At 51.6% G+C, this 20,240-nt stretch overlaps 2 protein-coding genes across 2 annotated transcripts; both read right to left on the bottom strand.

Moving 5' to 3' along the window:
• Positions 1–968: 968 nt before the first annotated feature.
• LOC136493963 (tRNA-specific adenosine deaminase TAD1-like) lies at positions 969–3,998 on the bottom strand. The gene is made up of 8 exons (XM_066490089.1): positions 3,526–3,998; positions 3,162–3,230; positions 2,349–2,447; positions 1,913–2,085; positions 1,772–1,848; positions 1,528–1,647; positions 1,352–1,439; positions 969–1,214 (listed from the first exon to the last, which is right to left on the bottom strand). The coding sequence occupies exons 1-8, from the start codon at positions 3,947–3,949 to the stop codon at positions 1,104–1,106; spliced, it is 1,161 nt and encodes a 386-aa protein (XP_066346186.1). The 5' UTR covers positions 3,950–3,998; the 3' UTR covers positions 969–1,103.
• A 3,432-nt stretch (positions 3,999–7,430) lies between these two features.
• LOC136492465 (BTB/POZ and MATH domain-containing protein 1-like) lies at positions 7,431–8,426 on the bottom strand. Its single transcript, XM_066488473.1, has one exon. It carries the CDS (start codon positions 8,424–8,426, stop codon positions 7,431–7,433), a length of 996 nt encoding a protein of 331 aa, XP_066344570.1.
• Positions 8,427–20,240: the final 11,814 nt, after the last annotated feature.

Genomic DNA, 20,240 nt, shown 5'->3' with positions numbered 1-20,240 from the left:
TGATAGATTGATTGCTTTCGGAGCCGTTTCGCCGACGGGCGTTGGCATTGCCCGCCCGATTAAGCGTGCTATCACTATCTCTTTCCTTTCCCTTCCCGGATGGCCAAGTCACTCTACTTTGGCTGAGAGCCAGACTGAGACGCCCACCGTCTCTCTTCCCTCTCGTGCTTGCTCCTCATCCAGGCAAGCATGAGCCATCCGCTGCCACCACCTACCAGCAGAGGTCGAGAGGACCATCAGATTCATATGGGATCAGCAAATCGCCTTTCTGATGAGGATGACGTGGTTGGCATGTTGCTTCGTTCACGGGTCACGTGGTGGCCGCGGCCACAAGCCCATCTGTTCTGCCTCCATCATTGATTGGATGGACAGAGACAGTCAGGCAGATCCTGGGTCATTGGCGGTCTACCAATGAATCAATGAACGGAACTTGAAAAGCTCGTCGCAGGGCAGCGCAGGCTCCCTCCAGGAATTTTTGCTACTAGCCGCGGCCCGCGTCCACCGCGTGCTGGAAGCAGTAAGCGAGCAGAAAGGCAAGTCAGTTATTCAGTGCTCGCGCCACCTCCTGATAAACTTGGCATCTCGAGTAAAAGAACTTGAAATCCTATCGTTCAGAATGTCCGAGAGACAGAGAACTGATGTTTTACCTCTCAGGTTCACCAACCAGACAAGATAGCAAGTTGAGGTGGAGATGGGCTGCATACGTATACACCATGAAAATTCAGCCCATATTATATGCTTTCTCTTCTGTTTTGTTATTATAGTTTTTGTTCCTTCCCAGACGAGTGATTTTATGGAATCAGTGGCTACTGGCTAGGTCCTGCATTCCTACCCGGCCCTTGTTGGAATTTCTATGCCACTGTCATGTACTCACAGAGTACGCGGAGGCAGTAGGAAGTTAAGATGATCAAATCATAAAATACAGGGGAGGGGTGCTTGGAATCAAGTGACAGCTGCACGCATGCATATATTCAGTTTGATTCATTCATGGACCACCACCAACATATACATATTCATTCACACAGAACAAAACTGGACCGGTCCTATGTTTTTTAAATAAATAAAAGGAAGCAAGGTGATGGTATTCACCAGTTCATGAGCCATCACCGTGAAACTGCAAACGAATCAACAAATGTAGGCTTAGCTCGCCAGCAGCCAAAAAATGGGGCCTTCCTGAGGAGCTCAAGCGTGTGACGATATTCATGAGCCGTATCCTGCAACAGGAATAGAAAATCAGACACGTCTATAATCGATTCTTGGATGGTAGCAGGTGAATAAATAGGAAGCACCTAGCGGAATTCAAACGCTATGTGTTATTAAACATCAGTTTATCCAAGAGATCACGAAATACCTTTAGCGCACGGTAAGATAGCTCCTCACACTTGAGTTGCCCTACCAATGGATGTTCAAGGGACATGAATGCTTCTAGCAGTCTTCTCCTGGGACAGCAGTCAACACACAGTCCACTCAACAGTTTTGCATCAGAATTGCGATGGAAGAAATTAACGGAAGGAAGGACCCTCTTACTTGCAGAGCAATGACTCGGTGGAGGGCAAATGTGCCGCCTTTGAAGACGTTCCTTGTTTCCTACCAGTTGTTCCTAAGACAACTTCATGCAAACCGGATTTATTCCAACAGATCGAGTACCTAGTAAAAGATAAATGACAAAGGTAACACTTCAGTAAAAAAGAATGGCACAATAAACGGATGCTTAAAGAAAAAAGACAGAAGGGTGAAAAATGTCCAGCTCATGGAACAAACCGTATACTACCCGCATGTCAAGGGGGGTACGTCTCCAGAAATCTGTTGAAACTCTGTTGGTGGGACAGGTGCCTCAAAAACCTTTGGCTGCAGATAGAAATGATTCATTATCATAGAGAAGTTACTGGAACAAAAGAAAAGGATGACCAACCCTCTGCGTTTTAAAAGGAGGTGGCAATTTGCTGGATAGAGAGGACAGGCGAGCATCGAGAGCTTTCTTGATATTATTTTCAATAGAGAACCCTTCAGGAGCACCATCAGGTAATTGTCCAATAGTAATGGTGGACAAATACAAGGGTTCCAGTATATGTGACAGCAATGCACCTGTTGAAGAACGCACAGAAAGAGGATTTATCCCATTTGGGCACTTTGTAATCACTAAAGTGCATAACATAACAAAAGAAGTAATGGGATGCAAGAAAATAGCAATGCTGAATTGATGATGCATAGCCAATTCTACTGTTCACATAGAAGCCAGAAGTTCCACATATCATAACTACAGTTACATGATGAATAGCTCATGTTAAAAATTTCTGATCTTATCCGTAGAAGTGTAATTGATTCAGAGACTGTCATGGACACCGAACCTTGAATTCCTACAAGACTCCAGCGGGTGATTTTGTCAAAGCAGCTCATGGATAATGTTGTATCACCCCGCCCTGGCTTCCTCTGAACAAAGCTAATATCTGATATACATACAGAGTAGTATACTTATATTAGAACATATATGGCAAATTAATAGGAGGAAATATAGTTTTGTTAAATTGCGGCAATACAATGAATTCAATTTCTGTTGGTAGAACCAATGGAAACAAAGGCGAACATTTACCAATCTCGCAGACCGTATCAAACACCTACAGAGTTTAAACATGATCCCCCATTAAGCATTGAAAAACTGTGTTGTTTGCGCTGTTTAAAACACCTACAGACCGTATCAAACTCTGCTCGCTTCTACTTAAAGCGCTGTTTGCGCTGTGGCTGTGCTGCGCAGCCAATCGGCTGCAGTTGAAGAACTGAGAGCAAGCTCCGGCTGTTTGCTTCTGCATGGCTGCAGCAACAGTCACAACCACTGTTTGGGCTGCAGATGTTGCTGGCTGGCTCTTGCAGCGCCAGTTAGGCTGAATGTAAGCAGTCCAGTTCCACTGTTCCAGTTTAGCTGGACAGTTGCAGGGAGGTCAAATTCATCGCTAGGAGCACCACACTTCCATGCTACTATTTTTTTCCCCTGATCAGGGCAGCAAACAAAATAATGTAACCATCATAACTAAAATCCATCGGATTGGTAAACTAAATAATTCTCAAACTAATTGTCACCAGACCATGAACCATGGAAGACACTACCATACCTAAAACTTGAAAGTACTGCTATGCATAACACCAACATCAAGATAGAAGCATACCTCCATTCACACTATCCAGCTGTTCCCTTGGTAACTCCGACTGTGACAGCGGTACTGGCATGACTCCACCTAGAAAAATTTACCAAATGAACTGGAACCATCAAACTATGTTCTGTAATTAAACTATTTCAGGATATTGCCACAACAGACTCGAAAAATGATAGGACAGGTCTCAGAAAGTGCAGCAGCAGAAGTACCAATTTACATTCAGATGAAGGGTTGCTGATCAATTAGTCCGGGCAATGCAAATTTTAGCTATTACTAGCTCAGCATTGTCTTCTACTCCTACATAGCATGCTCTAGGACAAGCAATCGAAATCCAAACAGAAGAACATCAGTGTTTACTCGTTGCCATGGCACATACATGGGAGTTGGGTGATGTAGAGATGAAGGCAGTGTCCATCCCTCAGCCTCCATCTCCCACCATCCACGGAAGCAACCAGCCACTCAGGCGGGGCGCCGCGGCCGATCTCAGAGTAGACGAGGCGGAGCAGCGCGCGGCGAGCGATGACCTCGGCGTGCGCGTCGTGGACGAGGTCCCCGCGGGCGCTGAGCATCGAGGCACCGAGGCACTTGGTGCCGGTGCCCATGGAGAGGACAGTGAGGCTGTGCGGGTCCTGCAGGGAGGAGAGGAGGAAGGCGGCGAGGACCGTGGACTCGCGCCCCTGCGGTTTCCCTTTCCTGGGCAGGGAGCGGTAGTGCCGGAGCGCCGCCGAGGACACGGCTTCCGCCCAGGAGGAGGGGGCGGCGGAGCCCTCTTGTGGCGGCGCCGGGGAGGAGGACAGCATGGACGGCGTCGATGGGTCGTCGGGAGCAGGGAATCTACACGAGGGCAGCTTATAGAGCGCTCCAGCTTATATCAGTAAAAACTCCGTGTCACGAGAGGTTTTCTAAAAAAAAATACTGTAATCAAGAGGGATGACAGTTAAGGATGGCAACGGGTTGGGTTCGGATCGGGTGGAGTCTCCATGTATCCAAAACCGAAACCTGAAATCGAAACCCGAACCCACCCCGAAAACCGATTCGGGTGGAAATCCATCACCAAAACCAAACCCGCGGATACCCGAAACCCGAACGGATACCCGAAACCCGAATGGATACCCGAAACCCACGGATATATATACACATATTCACATGTATAAACAAGAGGCAACAAATAATAAATATTTTCATGAGTCAACTTTAAATAAATTTAATAATCTAAGTTTACAAATTATTATTAGTATATTATAAAATATGAGTTTTAATTCCAAATGATTTATTTCGGATATCCATTGGATATCCACGGGTGGAAAACCAAACCCGAAACCGAACCCGATTGGTTTCGGGGCCCCGAACCCGAAAACCGTGGGTGAAAAACCATCCCCAAACCCGAACCCGCAGAACCCGAAACCCGCGGATATCCGCACCAAACCCGATCCGTTGCCATCCTACAGTAGTATTGTGCATAACAGAGTGATGACGTGGACTCAGTCACAGCAGCAGCGAGGGCTCCAGTCACGGGCGCGGGCGGCGCGAGCGCGCAGGACCCGTCGCGTGGGAGATGGATGCGGGCGGAGAGGTCGGGAAGAAAAGAGGAAGAATAAAAATAAAAAATGTTGACAGGTAGGTCCCATATGTTATAGTCAAATCTCACTTTCACATGTCTCCAAACCAAACAGATGACAGGGACTATACCAGTCTCTCGACCAAATAGTGAGGTCCTCAAAATTGAATCTGAACTGTCCCATCGCACTATGTCTCATAATCAAACAGTACCTTACAAAGTTACACTTAACCGGGATGATATGAATACTTCATATATCCTAAATAAATAGATTCCTAGTCTAAAAATTTGTCTACACTCTAGGATTATTTTTCTCAGAAGCTCCTTGTATTTACTGCACCCCTCCCATCTCCATCTTTTCCACGAACACAACCTCAAATTCCCCATCCCATGAGACTCCAAAGATTGAATTTCCCCAAATAGTCACCGATCAATGTGCAACTATGCGACTACTCCGATCAATAAAAGGTACTATGGTATTTTCTCTGTCATACTAATTTGTCCTAAACTTGTTCAGGGAGTATCCAAGGTAGTAGGGTACTTAGAGCGTGTTTCGTTTAAGCTTTTTGCCCTAGCCCGCTATCGGTTTACAGCGGGATTGAGTCACATTACTTAACGTTTAGTTTGGCTGCCCTGTGATTGGTTGGCGCGGTATCATATACGAGCCTTCAGAAGAATGATATTCGGCCTGTTCGTTGGTTGGTTTCTGGGCTGGTTTGAGCTGACTGATGCTGATTTGTTGTGAGAGGAAAATACTGTTGGCTGGCTGATTTGGGTTGGCTGAAACCAACAAGCGAACAGGGTGATTGTCTGTCCTTCGGCATTAACAATTACGACCCGCACATCACTCTCCTCGGGAGCTAACCAAACAAAGCTTGATTTCTGTTTATCTCAAACCGATAACGGGGTGATCCATTTATATTAATAGTATCACTTCCCAAAATGAACCAAACACCATCTTAGTGGAGAATGAACCAAACACCATCTAGTGGAGAATGTATGTAAAGACAGATTTGCTTGTGAGGATTGAAAATATAAGAGATATAAATAGATATGGCAACCATCCTTATTTCTGCATAAACCTAGGCATGGTTATTTGGTTAGTTTACTGAATCAGTTGATCATCTCGTTGGGACAAACCAGCGAGCACATGGTGTGCATCCGTTATTACCATCCCATGAGCATATAGACGTAGCGACATTGCCAACCAAACCTAAGAGAATCTCCAAAACATGTCAACCAAAAGTTCAAAACCTGGTTTTCGACTTGGTCCATAAAAACAAGACTACTACAGAGGCCTAAATTCCCGACCATCCTATTCCTACCGCAAAAACAATTATTTCTTAAAACGGATATGAAAGGGAAGATATTTGTGCTTGATGAACCTCCGCCTGTCTCAAGGACTCCCTTTCATATCCATTTTTTTATAAATAATTGTTTTCTCAAGGACTAGCAATTTAATTTTCACATATGAACTGGATTAATATTTCTCTGATTTTAGTTTTCTGACAATACAAACCTCCTGGTCTCCTGCAGGCTAGAACAAATCAAAGAGTTAGACTTGAGTTGCTAAAGACAACCAAAAGCATGACAATTTGACATTACAAAAGGAATGATCCGCAAAGAAGAAGAAGAATATCAATCAACAACGATGATGATTAGACCCGGGTGTCTGTCCGGACGGACGGACCAACCCGCTCGTGCTGCTCGTCCGCATCGCGCGGCACCGCTTGCGCCTCTGCCCCACTCCACCTCACTGCTCCTTCCACCATATCCACTGCGCGACGAGAGATCCGATGATGGTGGGGACTGCGGCGCCGACTGCAGGGGCTGATATCCTACATGGAGTCCAGGATAATGGCGGCCACGAAGGAGTCCCCACTAGCCTCATGAGCAGAGTCAATCTGGTCGATGGTGGCGATGGCAGGCTACCTCTGGTGAACTCCACACGCCGGCGAGCCTCCATTTCATAAGCAGCAAGTAGATGTTGCGCTTGGAAAGTGCATGTTGCAGGCGTTTGTTTCAAGTAGTGCAGGATGTTGCAAAACTAGATCGGGATATTGCATACGTTGCAATAGTTAGTATGTTGCAAAAGTCTATTCTCAATGTTTCATCTGTTTTTTTTCAGATGTATGTTGCATGAGTGTTTATTTGCATATTGCGTATATTTCACACGTATGTAGAGAGCGTTTTATGTGGATGTTGCGTATGTTTGCAATGGTTTCAAGTGCTTTTTTCATGTGTTTTTGCAAGTGTTTCAGAAGCATGTTTTAAGTGTTTCACCTGTCTTCATACTAATGTTGCAAGTATTGTATCTAGATATTTTAAAAGTAGATCGGGTGCTCCGTCCTTGTCTGCTGTTGCACGTCTCGGTGTCTGCTCCTCGCCTTTTGCTACCTTACATCCTTCTCAGACTGTAGAGGGGCGCGGCGGGGGGAGGTGGAGGGGTGCGCCGAGGGATGGCAACGCGGACGTGAGCGCATGCTCTCCCCTTCTTTGTTACGTGGACAGGGCAGGGATACCGCTTCGGGCAACTTGAGATTGGATTCCTGTTGATGGGCCACGACGCCAGTGGGAGCTACATTTGGACGCGTCTGGGCGCTAGCATCTCCGAAACAACAGTTTCCCCCAAAACGAGGTCTACTAGTAATTCAATTTAGATAATGGAAGGAGACTCTAGCTGGTACTCTACTACAAAACTGGAGCTCCTTGCAGGAGTTCGCCTACGGCCTAGGGCGGCCCAAGTGCTTCTGGCACGCCTGCTGGAGCTCCTCGCAGGAGTGCGCCTGCGCCAGCTCCATGATGCTCCGCACGGTGTCGTCGTTGATGAACTGGCGCAGTCGGCTGGCGCACATCGCCTTCATCCTCCCGATGAGGAACATGTCGGCGGCCTCGAACAGCTGCGGCATCATGTCGGCCTCGCCCTTGGCCTTGATCAGGTCCTCCGGCAGCGCGTCGTGGTAGACGTAGTGGAGCACGCCCTGGAACGCCTCCGGGGTCGTCCCGGAGATGGGTATGCACGGCAGCCCCGCCTCCACCCACCTCTCGCCGCCCCCGTGGCCGTAGAGCGCCGCCGCGAACCACTCGGACTGCGCCGCGACCACCAGCGCGTGCGCCTCGAAGGTCACGCCGCCCACGGAGAACTTGACGTCGAATGGCGCCGTGCCGCTGATGAAGAACCTGATGGCGTTCGCCGCGTAGTCCGACGCCGACGCCACGGTGGCCTGACGACCACCGCCGCGGCGCTTCCTCTGGCTATTGACGACCTCGACGGTGCAGCGCACCTTGATGGTGTCCTGGTGGAGGACGCCCAGGTACGCGCCCTCGAGATCGTTCCGGGCGACGAAGGCGCGGATCCCCCAGCTGTTGCAGTGCGTGTCGAAGTTGCACGGCCGGTCGGAGCGGAGCGCGTAGGCGACGCTGCCGTCGGGCCTGAGGAGCTCGAAGGTGAAGCGGGCGCGGACGGGGCGGCACACTGGCTTGTAGAGCGTCTGCACGTAGAAGGCGATGAACCCTGACGACTGGAAGTTGTAGCCGTCGGGGTAGTAGCGCACGAACCACGTGCGGCCGTCGACGGTGAAGTACCGGGAGAGGATGGACTTGCCGACGCCGATGCCTTTGGTCGCGCTGTAGCCCCGGATCGTGAACTGGTGGGTGCCGGACACGCTCGACGCCGACGCCTGCCCGCCGTCTCCGGCGGCCGAGAGACAAGAACCCATCTACTAGATGGTATTAACTAGGGACGCTTGCACTCGACGCGAGATTAATTAGTTCTCCGTCAATATGGTAGCTAGTTACACACAATGTTCAAGAAGGCACTAGGCGATATTTAGGCGATGACCCACGGCCTAGAGCCTAGGCTAGCCTAGGCGTTCCCAAGGCATTTTTTAGGCGATAGTATATACACACGTATATGTTGAAAAAAGGAAAAGAAAACATAAGATAAGTTGACTTCATTAAAGAGAAAGGCCTATAAACAGTAAACGGCTCAAAGCCCAAGTCCCCCCAACACCTTATCCCTTCCTCTTTCTCCTCTGCTCGGTCTCCCGCATGGCCACACACGCACAGCCGCCGCCGCTTGGTTCCTCTCCCGCATCTCTCTCTCTCTCTCTCTCTCCTTTGGCCGGCGCGCCGGCCGCACGCGCAAGAGCCCGCCGCTCCTCCTCTCTCACCAGCGACCTCCGCCCACCGGCTCGTCCACTGGTCCTCCTCCCCAATCGGCAACCTCCGCCCACCGTCCGCCGGTCCTCCTCCCCCGCTAGTGACCTTCGCTCGTGGTGCGACTTCCTCCCTCATGCAGTGCGACTCTGGATCTGGGTGGACGCCGCCTATCCCTCCGCCTACCGCCATAGGCGAGGCGGCACCCCTCCGTCCAGCGTGTAAGCAAGTCTAGACGAGCGCCTAGTAGCGCCTTTTTGAACCATGGTTACACAAGTGCTGCACCATCAGCATGATAGAATATAGAAACGCACGTACGGGTCGAGCTCGCCACGGACTCCTCGTATGCCCTTTACACAAGGAGTTCCTCTACTACCTCTATATGTACGGGGAGACACGGTGGAACACGTTTTTCGTGCCATATATCTAGCGTGTTATCTCTCTCTCTCTCTCTCTCTCTCTCTCTCTCTCTCTCTCTCTCTCTCTCTCTCTCTCTCTCTCTCGCTCTCGCACGGCAGGGCCTTATTATCTTACCGCTTTGTATCTGTCTGGCCAATCACAAAAGTATAAGTAACAAGATGTTGTCGACGAAGACCTTTGACTGTCCATTCCCAAAGTACTCCAAGGCGGCGGCGCGGCTGCCCGCCGGAGGGGTGCTCAAGTCCAAGCCCTTCGACTTCCATGGCCGTTCCTGGCACATCAAGGTATACCCGGCGGGCCTCAGCCCCGACACGGGCGACTTCGTCGCCGTCTTCGTCAAGTGCCGCATGGAGGAGAAAATTGCTATTATAGACGCGAAACAATGAGATTCGTTATTATAGGACTTTAATCGTCGACTTCGCTAAAACAACATTTGAAATGTTGGCACTTTGTTTTATATGACATTTGGTCCTTTTAATCACTTTTCTCATTTTAAATACATGTATTTTGCCATGGGATAACCGTATTACCCTTCAGTCATATTCACGTAAGAGTGGGCAGGCAGGTGCGTGGGCTGCCTGGCTGCTGCCACCGCCGCCTGGCCTGGGCAGGCTGGCTGTTGCCGCCGCCGCCTGGCCTGGGCAGTAGTGGATTCGCGCATCTACTACGGCAGGTCTTCGATTGGCCAAAAGGTTAAATCGAAGTTGTGTATGTGCGTGCACGAGAGGAGCGCGTGATTCATCCGCCGCCCGCGCCCGTCCGAGACCGTCAGTGTGGACGTGAAAAATTATTTAGCCCTCTTCCTCGGCTGCTGCCTTCGGTTTAAGCTCGCGTGGGATTGGGAAAGCTTCGATTCTGTTCTGTTCCTCGCTTGATCGCAACACTAAAATTGTTTGGTTTCATGGCAAGAAAGGGTAAGCAGTGCAGCGATCTTGTAGGAATCTGCGATAGGGACATAATTTTACTCTAATTTTCTAGGAATTTTTACTGTATTTTTGTGAATTTTAATAATGTGTGACATACCCCAGCGGCGGCGGCAAGCATGCCAGGCAGCCCAGGCCAGGCCAGGCGGCGGCGGCAGCAGCCAGGCAGCCCACGCACCTGCCTGCCCACTCTTACTGTGAATATGACTGAAGGGCAATACGGTTATCCCATGGCAAAATACATGTATTTGAAATGAGAAAAGTGATTAAAAGGACCAAATGTCATGTAAAACAAAGTGCCAACGTTTTAAATGGCGTTTTAGGAAAGTCGATGATTGAAATCTTATAATAACGAAGCCCATTGTTTCGCGTCACATAGTAGCAATTTTCTCCGCACGGAGGCGTTTGGCCGCTTCGAGCTCACGGTAGCGATCTTGGACGCGACCGGCCGGGACACCGTCTTCGACGACGCCACCACCAGGAGCACGCTGGCGGTGCGCGAACACGAGCACAGCAAGGGCTACGTTGAGTTCTCCAGAAGGCGGGAGATGGAGGCATCGTCGTGCCTTCACACGGACAGCCTCATGGTCCGGTGCACACTACGCGTCGACGCCATGGTGGTGTCAAAGCCGTCTGTGTTCCCGTGGAGACTCACGGTCCGCAACCACAAGGCTGGCAGCGACGGCGGCGGCGTCGCCACGGACGTCCCTACGACGTCGTCCGTTTCCGAAAGCTCCGCGCCATACATGGACGTGGGTGTTAGATTTTTTAGGACTCAATCGAGTCAAGTTCACCAGATCGGGTACATAGAATAGGAATACATGTTCAAGATTTATAGAGAGGTAGAGAGAAAAGGGGAGTGAGAGGTTGCAGACCATCGAAGGCCGTAGTGGTCGAAGCACCGGTCGGGATCTCGTTCGCGGACGCCATCTATGCGCCGACAGCGACGTTCGGTGGAGAGAGAGGAGTCGGTGCAGTGGCGTCCTTGGCGGCGGCGTGTGCATCGGGGTGGCGTTGCCGGCATCGGTGGTGCTTCCCGTCGCTGGCAACGCCCCTTCTCAAGATCGGGTTAGGGTTAGGATGTCGATGAGGTGACTGGCGGCGCGATGAACCTCGTACCGCGAGCCCCGGCCCCCACCTTTCCTTTATAGCGCTGTGCGATGGGGGCCCACCAACTATGTAGGGTTGGGCGCCCCCGATCAGGGCGTGAGAACAAGGCCCAAAAGGCCATTGGGCCTAACTGGTGAGAGATCAAACCTAACATTTTCCCCCTTGATCTCTCATCTATTCTTCGTTCCTTAATTTCATACTCAAAACTTTCAATTCATATTTTTCTTGCTTCCATCCTATTTCGTCACAGATTAGTGCATAGAACTGTCCCATCGTCACAACAATTAGTGCCGTTAGACTAACAGCCACAATACACTTCTCCATTTTGAAATGTAAACTTTCTTTGGGCCCTTCGTATGTTCGGGAATCATAGGCTTTCCCTTAAACCCATGCCGGCTATGTGTTCTCTGAACACGTTGGGTGGTAAGCCCTTTGTGAGCGGATCCGCGAGCATTTTCTCTGTACTTATATGCTTAAGATTTATTATATGATTCCAAACTTTATCTTTCACAACATAGTACTTTATGTCAATGTGTTTGGCAGCACCACTTGACCTATTGTTGTGAGCATACTGTACCGCTGGATTGTTATCACAATACAATCTCAGTGGTTCATTTATATTATCAATCACTTTCAATCCGGGTATGAATTTCTTCAGCCAATTCACCTGCCCCATTGCCTCATAGCATGCTACAAACTCAGCATATATTGTCAAGGATGTAGTTACGGTTTGTTTGGAGCTTTTCCACGATATAGCCCCTCCTACGAGAGTAAATACATATCCTGACGTGGATTTTCTTTCATCTCCCGCATAATTAGAATCTGAATACCCCTCTATCTGCAGGGTATCAGATCTTCTATACGTAAGCATGAGGCCTTTCGTACCCTAGAAATAACGCAGGACTTTCTTCACTAATTTCCAATGTTCAATTCCTGGATTCTTTTGATATCTACCAAGTAACCCGGTAACAAAAGCTAAGTCAGGGCGTGTACACACTTGAGCATATTGTAAACTTCCAACAGCTGAAGCATACGGTACCGCTTTCATTCGGTCAATTTCATATTGGTTCTTGGGACACTGATGTTCCCCAAATCTATCGCCCTTGACTATAGGAGCAGGTGAAGGACTGCATGCATGCATACTAAATTTCTTTAGGACCTTTTCTATGTATGCCTTTTGCAATAATCCTAGAACCCCCTTTCTTCTATCTCGGTGAATCTCTATTCCCAAAACGAACGAGGCCTCGCCGAGACCTTTCATATCAAAGTTTGAGGACAAGAATTTCTTCGTTTCTATTAGTAGATTGATATCACTACTAGCAAGCAAGATATCATCCACATACAAAATTAGGAATATGTACTTTCCATTCTTAAACTTTGCGTAAACGCAATTGTCCTCAACATTTTCCTTAAACCCAAAACCTTTTATCGTTCTATCAAACTTCAAATACCACTGTCTTGAAGCTTGCTTCAATCCGTAGATTGATTTCTTCAGGCGGCATCCCATATTTTCCTTTCCTTTTACGACAAAACCTTTCGGCTATGCCATATAAACATTTTCTTCCAAATCCCCGTTTAGGAAAGCCATCTTTACATCCATTTAATGTAACTCCAAATCATAGTGGGCTTCAAGTACCATTATAATTCTGAAGGAATCTTTACATGAGACTGGAGAAAACGTCTCATTGTAATCAATCCTTTCTCTTTGCGTGAAGCCTTTCGTCACAAGTCGCGCTTTAAATCTTTCTATATTCCATTGGGAATCATATTTCATTTTATAGACCTATTTACAGCATACTATTTTGGCTTCTTTAGGAATATTTTCTAAGTCCCAAACTTTATTAGTACTCATTGATTTCAATTCATCTTCCATGGCCTTAAGCCACTTTGATGAGTGGTCGCTTCTCATGGCTTCTTAAAATGAGGTGGGATCATCCCCTATCTGAAATTCTTCTGTTTCATAAACTTCATAGTCATCAGTAATAGCTAATCTTCTTATTCTTTGAGACCTTCTAGGTGCCTCTGGCACTTGTTCCACATTGGGCTGTTGTTGTTCTTCCTCATGTGCAACATTTGGTTCTATAGGTTCCTTAAGGATAGGTTCCTCAAGGACAGGTTCCTCATGTTCATTCATTGTCGCCACGGGAGAACTTGCAACATGTGTTGGCACTACAGTGTCCTGCACTGTCGGTGCAATAGCAGCAGGTAGCGTGAAGAATGGTTCTTCAACCATCGGAGTGGGTACACGTACCCACTTCTCCTGTAGGCCGATTTCTCGTGCTACCATGCTCCTCTGATCATGTTATCCTCCAAGAACACAGCGTGTCTTGTTTCTACAATCTTCGTATGTCTGTTAGGACAACAGAAGCGATATCCTTTTGATCTTTCTGAATAGCCAATAAAATGGCAGCTGATTGTCATGGAGTCTAACTTTCCTATGTTTGGGTTAAACACTTTTGCCTCAGCTGGACAGCCCCACACACGCAAATGGTTAAGTGAGGGTTCTCTTCCTATCCATAATTCATACGGTGTTTTAGGCACCGATTTACTTGTACTCGATTAAGTATGTGAATGGCGGTTTTCAGTGCCTCCATCCATAAACTAATCGGTAATGTGGAGTAACTCATCATGCTTCTTACCATATCCATTAAGGTACAGTTACGTCTTTCAGCTACTCCATTCTACTGAGGCTTCCCCTGTCGGTGTTTCGTACAAGCACCGGCAAATAAATTTATAGTAATGCATGTTAGGCCTGGATGGAGCGCTAAAGGACACAAGATTTATACTGGTTCGGGCCGAATGTCCCTACATCTAGTTTGCTGCTGCTTGTGTTATTAGCACCGTGAACGGTCTGTAGTAAAGGGTACAAATGATCGAGAGAGGGACTGGTCCCAAGTCTCTGATGAAAGGGTTGAAAGGAGGTCAAGAGCTTCGTAGCCGCTTGACTGTGTGTATCTGTCCATGGTCTCGCTATTTTTCTCCTCCTCTCCTATGGGAGAAGCGCATCCCCTTTTATAGATCAAGGGGCTGGCTTTACAAGGATAAGGGCTTTAGCTAGTCTTGTGGTTCACGTCTACCCGGTTCGGTCCTTTATTCTGATGAGTGCTAAGGAAGATAAGTGCCTACAACACTGCTGATATCCCTGTAGAGTGTCAGGTTGATTACAGAATGTTGCCCTGCTCAGGGTATGGGCTGTAGTACAGTGGTTTTGACTCATTAGCCTTTCCCAGCCTTGCTCCGCACGTCTTCCGGTTCTTGTGAGTCTTCGTCGGAGTGTCGTGGGATCAGGGGTCCGGAGTAACGTCGAGGTCAAGGCCTTCTGGCTTTGGACCTGAGGGGTCGGGAAGCGGGCGCCGCTCCCTCGGGTCTACAGCGTGGTGACGGAATTCCCGTCGTTCGTGGAAATAGCAAATCTTCTTCTGGAGTGTAGCGGTTGTCGTATATCTTCGTCGGGTTCCGTGTCCCAGGATTGAAGGCGGCGCCTACAATTCTACAGGGCGAGGAGCATGCACCGATACAACCTTTCGGGCCCTGCGGCGCCCGGAAGGGTCTAAAGCACCCGTCCTGTCCTCCCCTGGTAGTACTTTTCCTGTCAGGGCGCAGGGTATGGTTCTTGGAGCCATGGTTGACCCGAACGTCTTGTCTTGCCCTGTTTCTATCATCCTGAGGGAACAGGGAGAAGTGGTCAGGTAAGGTGAATCCAAACTTTAGATACGGAGCAGGGTGAGGCTCGTTCCTCGCCATCGGGCGAAGCGGAGACCAATCCCTATCTCCTGGGCGAGACCGACCCTGCCCCTCTGGGGTCGGGCGAGGCAGGAAACTATCCCGCAGCCCTCGGGCGAGACCGAGCCCGCCCTAAAGGCGTCGGGCGAGACGGAGCTTATCCCTCGGCCCTCGGGAGAGACCGAGCCGGTCCCAAAGGCGTTTGGGCGGGGTGGAACCAAACTCCTGTTATTCGAACAAGGGATGAAACGGCGCCCTTATGCGTCCAGAAGTTTTTTACGTTCGGTGGTTATCGGTTCCACCTTCTGGGGTACCCCGGTATTAGGTCCCCGACAGTAGCCCCCGAGCCTCTAGGTGATTCGAGTAGAACCGCCTGGAGGGTGTTTTTTCTGATTTCGTCGAAGTTATTTTTGCCAGAGGGTGCGCGCGAGCGCACCCGATGGGTGTAGCCCCCGAGCCCCCGGGTGATTCGAGTAGAGTCGCCCGGGGGGTTGTATCGGTCCCTTCGTGGGTAAGGCTGAAGGACTTGGCTTTTCGTTAACTGGATGTTTTCCTGAGTGGGTCATGGTATCCCATTCGCTGGGAACTGATTCAGGGCTGACCTAACTGGTGCTTCCGCCTTTGATTTCGGATTGTTCGCGGATCCTACCTTAGTTGGGCCGGCCTCCGAGTTTCTGGGCCCTAGGTGGGTCAAAGAGAAAAGAAAAAGGCCTTCGTGGCTTGCGTTTCCTAGGTGGGTAGAGAGTCCGGATTTGCCTGGGGAAGGCGAACCGTCCGCCTAGATTCTTTGGGGTGAGAGGATAGGGACTGCGGGCGCGTGTCCCGCGACGTGACGCGGTGGCGCGCATGGTAGGCCCGGAGATCGAGGCGGACGGTTGCCCTTCTCGCGTCCGTCGCCCCCTATAAAACCACGGGGTTCGCCCCCAGGGTTCCGTATTTCGCTCCCCTGCCTTTGAGTCCTGAAACATCCGCCGCCAACCGCCCCAGCTTCCTGTGCCCGTATCGCCACCATCGTCCGGCTTGCGCTCGTGTTGCAGTCCGTCGTCAAGCTCGTGCCCGCCCTTCCCCCCATCGCCTCAATGGAGTTGTGGGGCAGATCTAACATCACCCCACGGCGTCTGGAGGGCCTCGTCCGCCGCGGCCTTCTCCGCCCGCTGTCCGCCATCCTAGGAGTGGCTGGTACCTGGCGACGAGGGCGAGCCGGTGCCACCGGAAGGGTATGTCGTCTCTTTTGCCATCTTCCATGAGCGGGGATTCGGGGTACCCGCACATAGATTCCTTCGGGGGCTGCTGGATTACTATGAGGTAGAGCTGCAGCATCTAACTCCCAACGGGATTCAACACATGGCAGCGTTTGTTGCCCTGTGCGAGGGTTTCCTAGGGATCGATCCCCATTTTGATCTGTGGCGGTACTTCTTTAACATTAGTCTGTCGAAGAGGAAGATTGGGGGGAAAGACGTGCACGCGCCGATGGGGTGTGCCAGCATTCATCTGCGCCATACCCGGTCGAAGGGTTACCCATACATGCGTCTGGCGACATCCAACAAGGGATGGCATTCGCAGTGGTTTTATGTTAGGGATGATGTGAGTGCCACCCTACCGAAGTACACCGGACGTCTTATTGTGGATGCTCCGGAGTCGTGGGGCTAGGGCATCCAGTCTAAAGACAAGAAACACATCTCCTGACCTTCTCTCCGCCCTCCATGCCCTGAAGGGTCGGGGTGTAAAGGGGACGGGGATTATCGGCGCCTACCACGCGAGGAGGGTGGCGCCACTGATGGCGCGTGTGCTTCCCCTGCATCGGATGATGCCCGGGATATCGTTCGAGGGGACGGTGCTCGTTGACGAGGCGCTCCCTTATTCGGAAGTGGCGCAGCGTATCAAGGAGGCGATGGAGCCGACGAAGGATTCCGCCGGCAGGGTCCTCGACATCGTGTATCCGGTGCCCGGGCATCCTCCAATGCGGCCGGAGCCTGGGTTCTTCGAATTCGTAAGCCCTCTTCTCCCGCACTCTTTTCTTTCTCCTGAATCTCCCTTTTTTAATACTTGCTTTTGTGATGTTGGGGCTAGCCGAGGGGGCTAGTCTTCAAGGATAGTCCGGCTCCGCTGCCGAAGGACAAGGTTGTGGCGGCGGCGAATCGGCTCGCGGCCGAGCGGGACAAGAAAGCAAAGGAGGAGATGAAGAAGGCGAAACTGACTGAAGCAGGAGGCACGGGATAGGGGAGAGGACGTGAGCAGTGAGGATGACGACGATGATGATGATGATGATGACGACGACGATGAGGTAGCCGTCGACGTGGATTGGGGCGTCCTGGAGGATGAGGACATGCTGACAAGTGGCGACCCACCCGTGCAGGGGCCCTTCCCTTTTCACGTAGAGGGAAGTGAATCGATGAGGTCAGTGGAGGCCGGTGAGTCCACCGCTTCGCACGGCGTGCCGGCCGAGGATCGGTGGACAGGGGGAGGCGGGCTTGCTGCCGCCGACCCCGAGGCTGATCGTGGAGGGGGGTGGCACCGGAGCCGCGCCCGGCTCTGATGCCGCGCCCTGTGAGGTGATGGAGGGGAGCAGCTCTAGTGCCGCGCCCCATGGGACTGATGGAGGGGAGCGGCTCTGGTGCCGCGCCCCATGGGACGATGGAGGGGAGCGGCTCTGGTGCCGCGCCCCATGGGACGATGGAGGGGAGCGGCTCTGGTGCCGCGCTTCAAGAGGTGAGCCCCCAGTGCCCTGGGGCAGGGGGTAGGCTCGAAACGGTCCCACCCAGATGAATCAGGGCAGGGAGCTGGGGATCGGTCCCCAAAACGCTTTCGCTGGCCGAAGACGACAACGTAAGTTGCTGATTCCCCTGTTTTCATCCTTTTTCCATGTCTATTTTGACCTAATGGTTATTACCTTTGTACAGGTTCTTGCGAACGGGTCACCCTCTGGGGCTGGCGCCCAGGAAGAGCCTCGCCATTCAAACGGGACAGATGGCGTCGCCTGCCATCACCCCTGTTTCGGGCAGGAGTGGTGCCGATGTCGGGGCCAGCGTTGGCCGACCCGACGGCGTCTGCGGTGGCGCCCACGCCCGCGGAGGTTACCGAGCAGGCTGCTTCCTCCATGGCGGACGTAGTACAGCCGGCCGAGGGCCGTATACCGCCGGTGGAGGTGGTCATGACCGCGCCAAGCCAGGACCAGCCGGGAACGGCCGTGGTAGCGCTCGAGGGCGTAGTTCAATCCGCGCCATCGGCGGCCCAGGTGGATCCGCCCGTGGCGCTTGAAGTGGCCCAGATGGAGGAGGATCCAGTCGGAGGATCCTCGAGCGCGGCGGTGGTGCCGCATAGGGTCAGGAGGGAGCCGCCCCCGACCCCTTTGTCGGGAGGAGACCGCTCCCCTGCGCGGGGGGAGCCGCCGCTCCAGTGGATGTCCGCTCAAGACCCGACGTCGGCTCTTTTCTCGCTCGATGATCATTCTGAGAGCATGGAGCGGGAGGGTCTTGACATCGGGATCTCGACCATGCTGGACGCCCTGGACCAGGCCAGAGGAGCTCTCCGTGAGATCGTTATTCCTACTTCTCAGGTATTTGCTGGGCCTTCCTCTTTCTTCGCATGTTTTTGTGTTTTTGCTTTTGTGATACCGGTCTTCTTCCTCGTCAGATTCTTGTTGCTCGTAGCCGGAAAAAGTCCCAATTTCTCCGTGAGCAGAAGGCGGAGAGGGATCGCCTTTCCGAGGAGGCCCGGCTACGAGCGGCCATGGCCGCCCAGCTTGCTACCGCCAGGAGCGGGAGGCCCAGGCGCGTCAGGACGCGAGGAGGCCCACGGGATGTTCGAGGATTTGTCAGCGAGGTCTAAGCTGGATGGGGAGGAGATCGCCAGGCTCCAAAAGGAGCGGGACGAGCTGCTGCAGAGGAATGCCACGGCTAATCAGAAGGCCGGCGAGGTCCTGAAGGAGCTGGAGATGGAGCGGGACCTCCGGCGGAAAGCCGAGAGTAGGGCCACGGCCCTTCAGCAGAAGGTGGACGAGGACGTCGAGGTGGTCCGCTCTCTCCGGGCGGAGCTCGGTGACGCGGTAAGCCGTAGGTTGAGCACCGAAAACGTCTCCGTCAAGCTGGAAAAGGAGCTTGCCCATGTACGAAGGACCCTTCAGGTTGAGAGCGATGAGCACGATCTCCTGCAAGCTGCGGTTGGGGTGGTCCTTGATGCCCTGAAGGTGGAAGAGCCGGTGGAGACCAGCCCGCTCGCGGCTCGTGCCGCAGGTATCACGGCTCGGGTGGGTCAACTCGAGGAGAGTGCTTTTCACGCCGGGATCACCCAGGCCTTCACCGTCGCTCATGCTCATTACGAGAAGGAAATCAACCTGAAGGTGATGAGTGAAGGTTTCCCGTCCATCTACGAAGATGAAGAGCTGGAGGAGATGGAGAGGATGGTTGCTCCCCTTGCGAAAAACCTGGCGGACAATTTGAAAGAGATGGTTCTCCCTCCGCGGGAGTAGTTAGTCGAACAATTTTGAAAGCAACTTATATGTAATATGTGGACAAGTGTCGTATTTTCGAGTCTGGACGCGGTTTCGTGATTTTGCGTCGTAATTTCGTTTTGTTTGATTTTTTGCGATCTTACCAACCTGTTCCCCCGAATCTTGCCGCTGGTCGTGATGCGAGGAGATTGTTTCGAAAGAAAGAAAGGAGGTGGCCGTACCTTAACCAGCCCCCGAGTAAGGTCCGACCCCCTGCATTTGCTGGGGTCGGGGGTTACTGGAGGTCGGAACTGTGGTTTTGGCGACAGGGTCGACGAAGTCCATGAATGATATCGCAATATTCCCCGCCCTGTCTTCCAACAGAAATCCCCAAATGAGGATTCTATGGGCTCGGCAAGGTGGGGCCTTCGAACCTGTGCCCCTGTATTGATAGGCTCGAACCCCCGAGCCTTGTTAGGGTCTGATAGGGGTCGGCCAGTTATTTGCGTGTTACCCCTGTCCTCGGTTTTCGCAATCGGAGGGGCTGAGTGAACGACACTTGCCTCGACGGCTCGAGTATCGCTGCTCAACGAGCTCACTAACGGGTACGTTCATGTGGAGTCCGGGTCCATCATTTGCTGATGGGGTCGGCAGAGCCCTCTGGTGGCATTCCACAACTTCTTAACCCGCCTCCCGGCAGATGCCCGAGCTATTCGATAGGCTCAGGCGGCCCGATGGCCTCTCCTCGACGGAGATTCTGTGGGTTCGGC

Source organism: Miscanthus floridulus, chromosome 11 (assembly GCF_019320115.1).
Source record: "Miscanthus floridulus cultivar M001 chromosome 11, ASM1932011v1, whole genome shotgun sequence".
Classification (NCBI taxonomy): domain Eukaryota; kingdom Viridiplantae; phylum Streptophyta; class Magnoliopsida; order Poales; family Poaceae; genus Miscanthus; species Miscanthus floridulus.
Note: the sequence above shows the minus strand (reverse complement) of the source record. Positions and strands in the feature narration are given on the sequence as shown.

Bases quoted from the DNA above. Each gene is read 5' to 3' on its own strand.
- LOC136493963 (XM_066490089.1), bottom strand. From the start codon at position 3,949: ATGCTGTCCTCCTCCCCGGCGCCGCCACAAGAGGGCTCCGCCGCCCCC. The intron at 3,231-3,525 runs GTATGTGCCATG...AAATTTTTCTAG, and splicing joins CTACATCACCCAACTCCCAT to GTGGAGTCATGCCAGTACCG. The intron at 1,849-1,912 runs GTTGGTCATCCT...TTCTATCTGCAG, and splicing joins CTCCTTTTAAAACGCAGAGG to CCAAAGGTTTTTGAGGCACC.
- LOC136492465 (XM_066488473.1), bottom strand. From the start codon at position 8,426: ATGGGTTCTTGTCTCTCGGCCGCCGGAGACGGCGGGCAGGCGTCGGCG.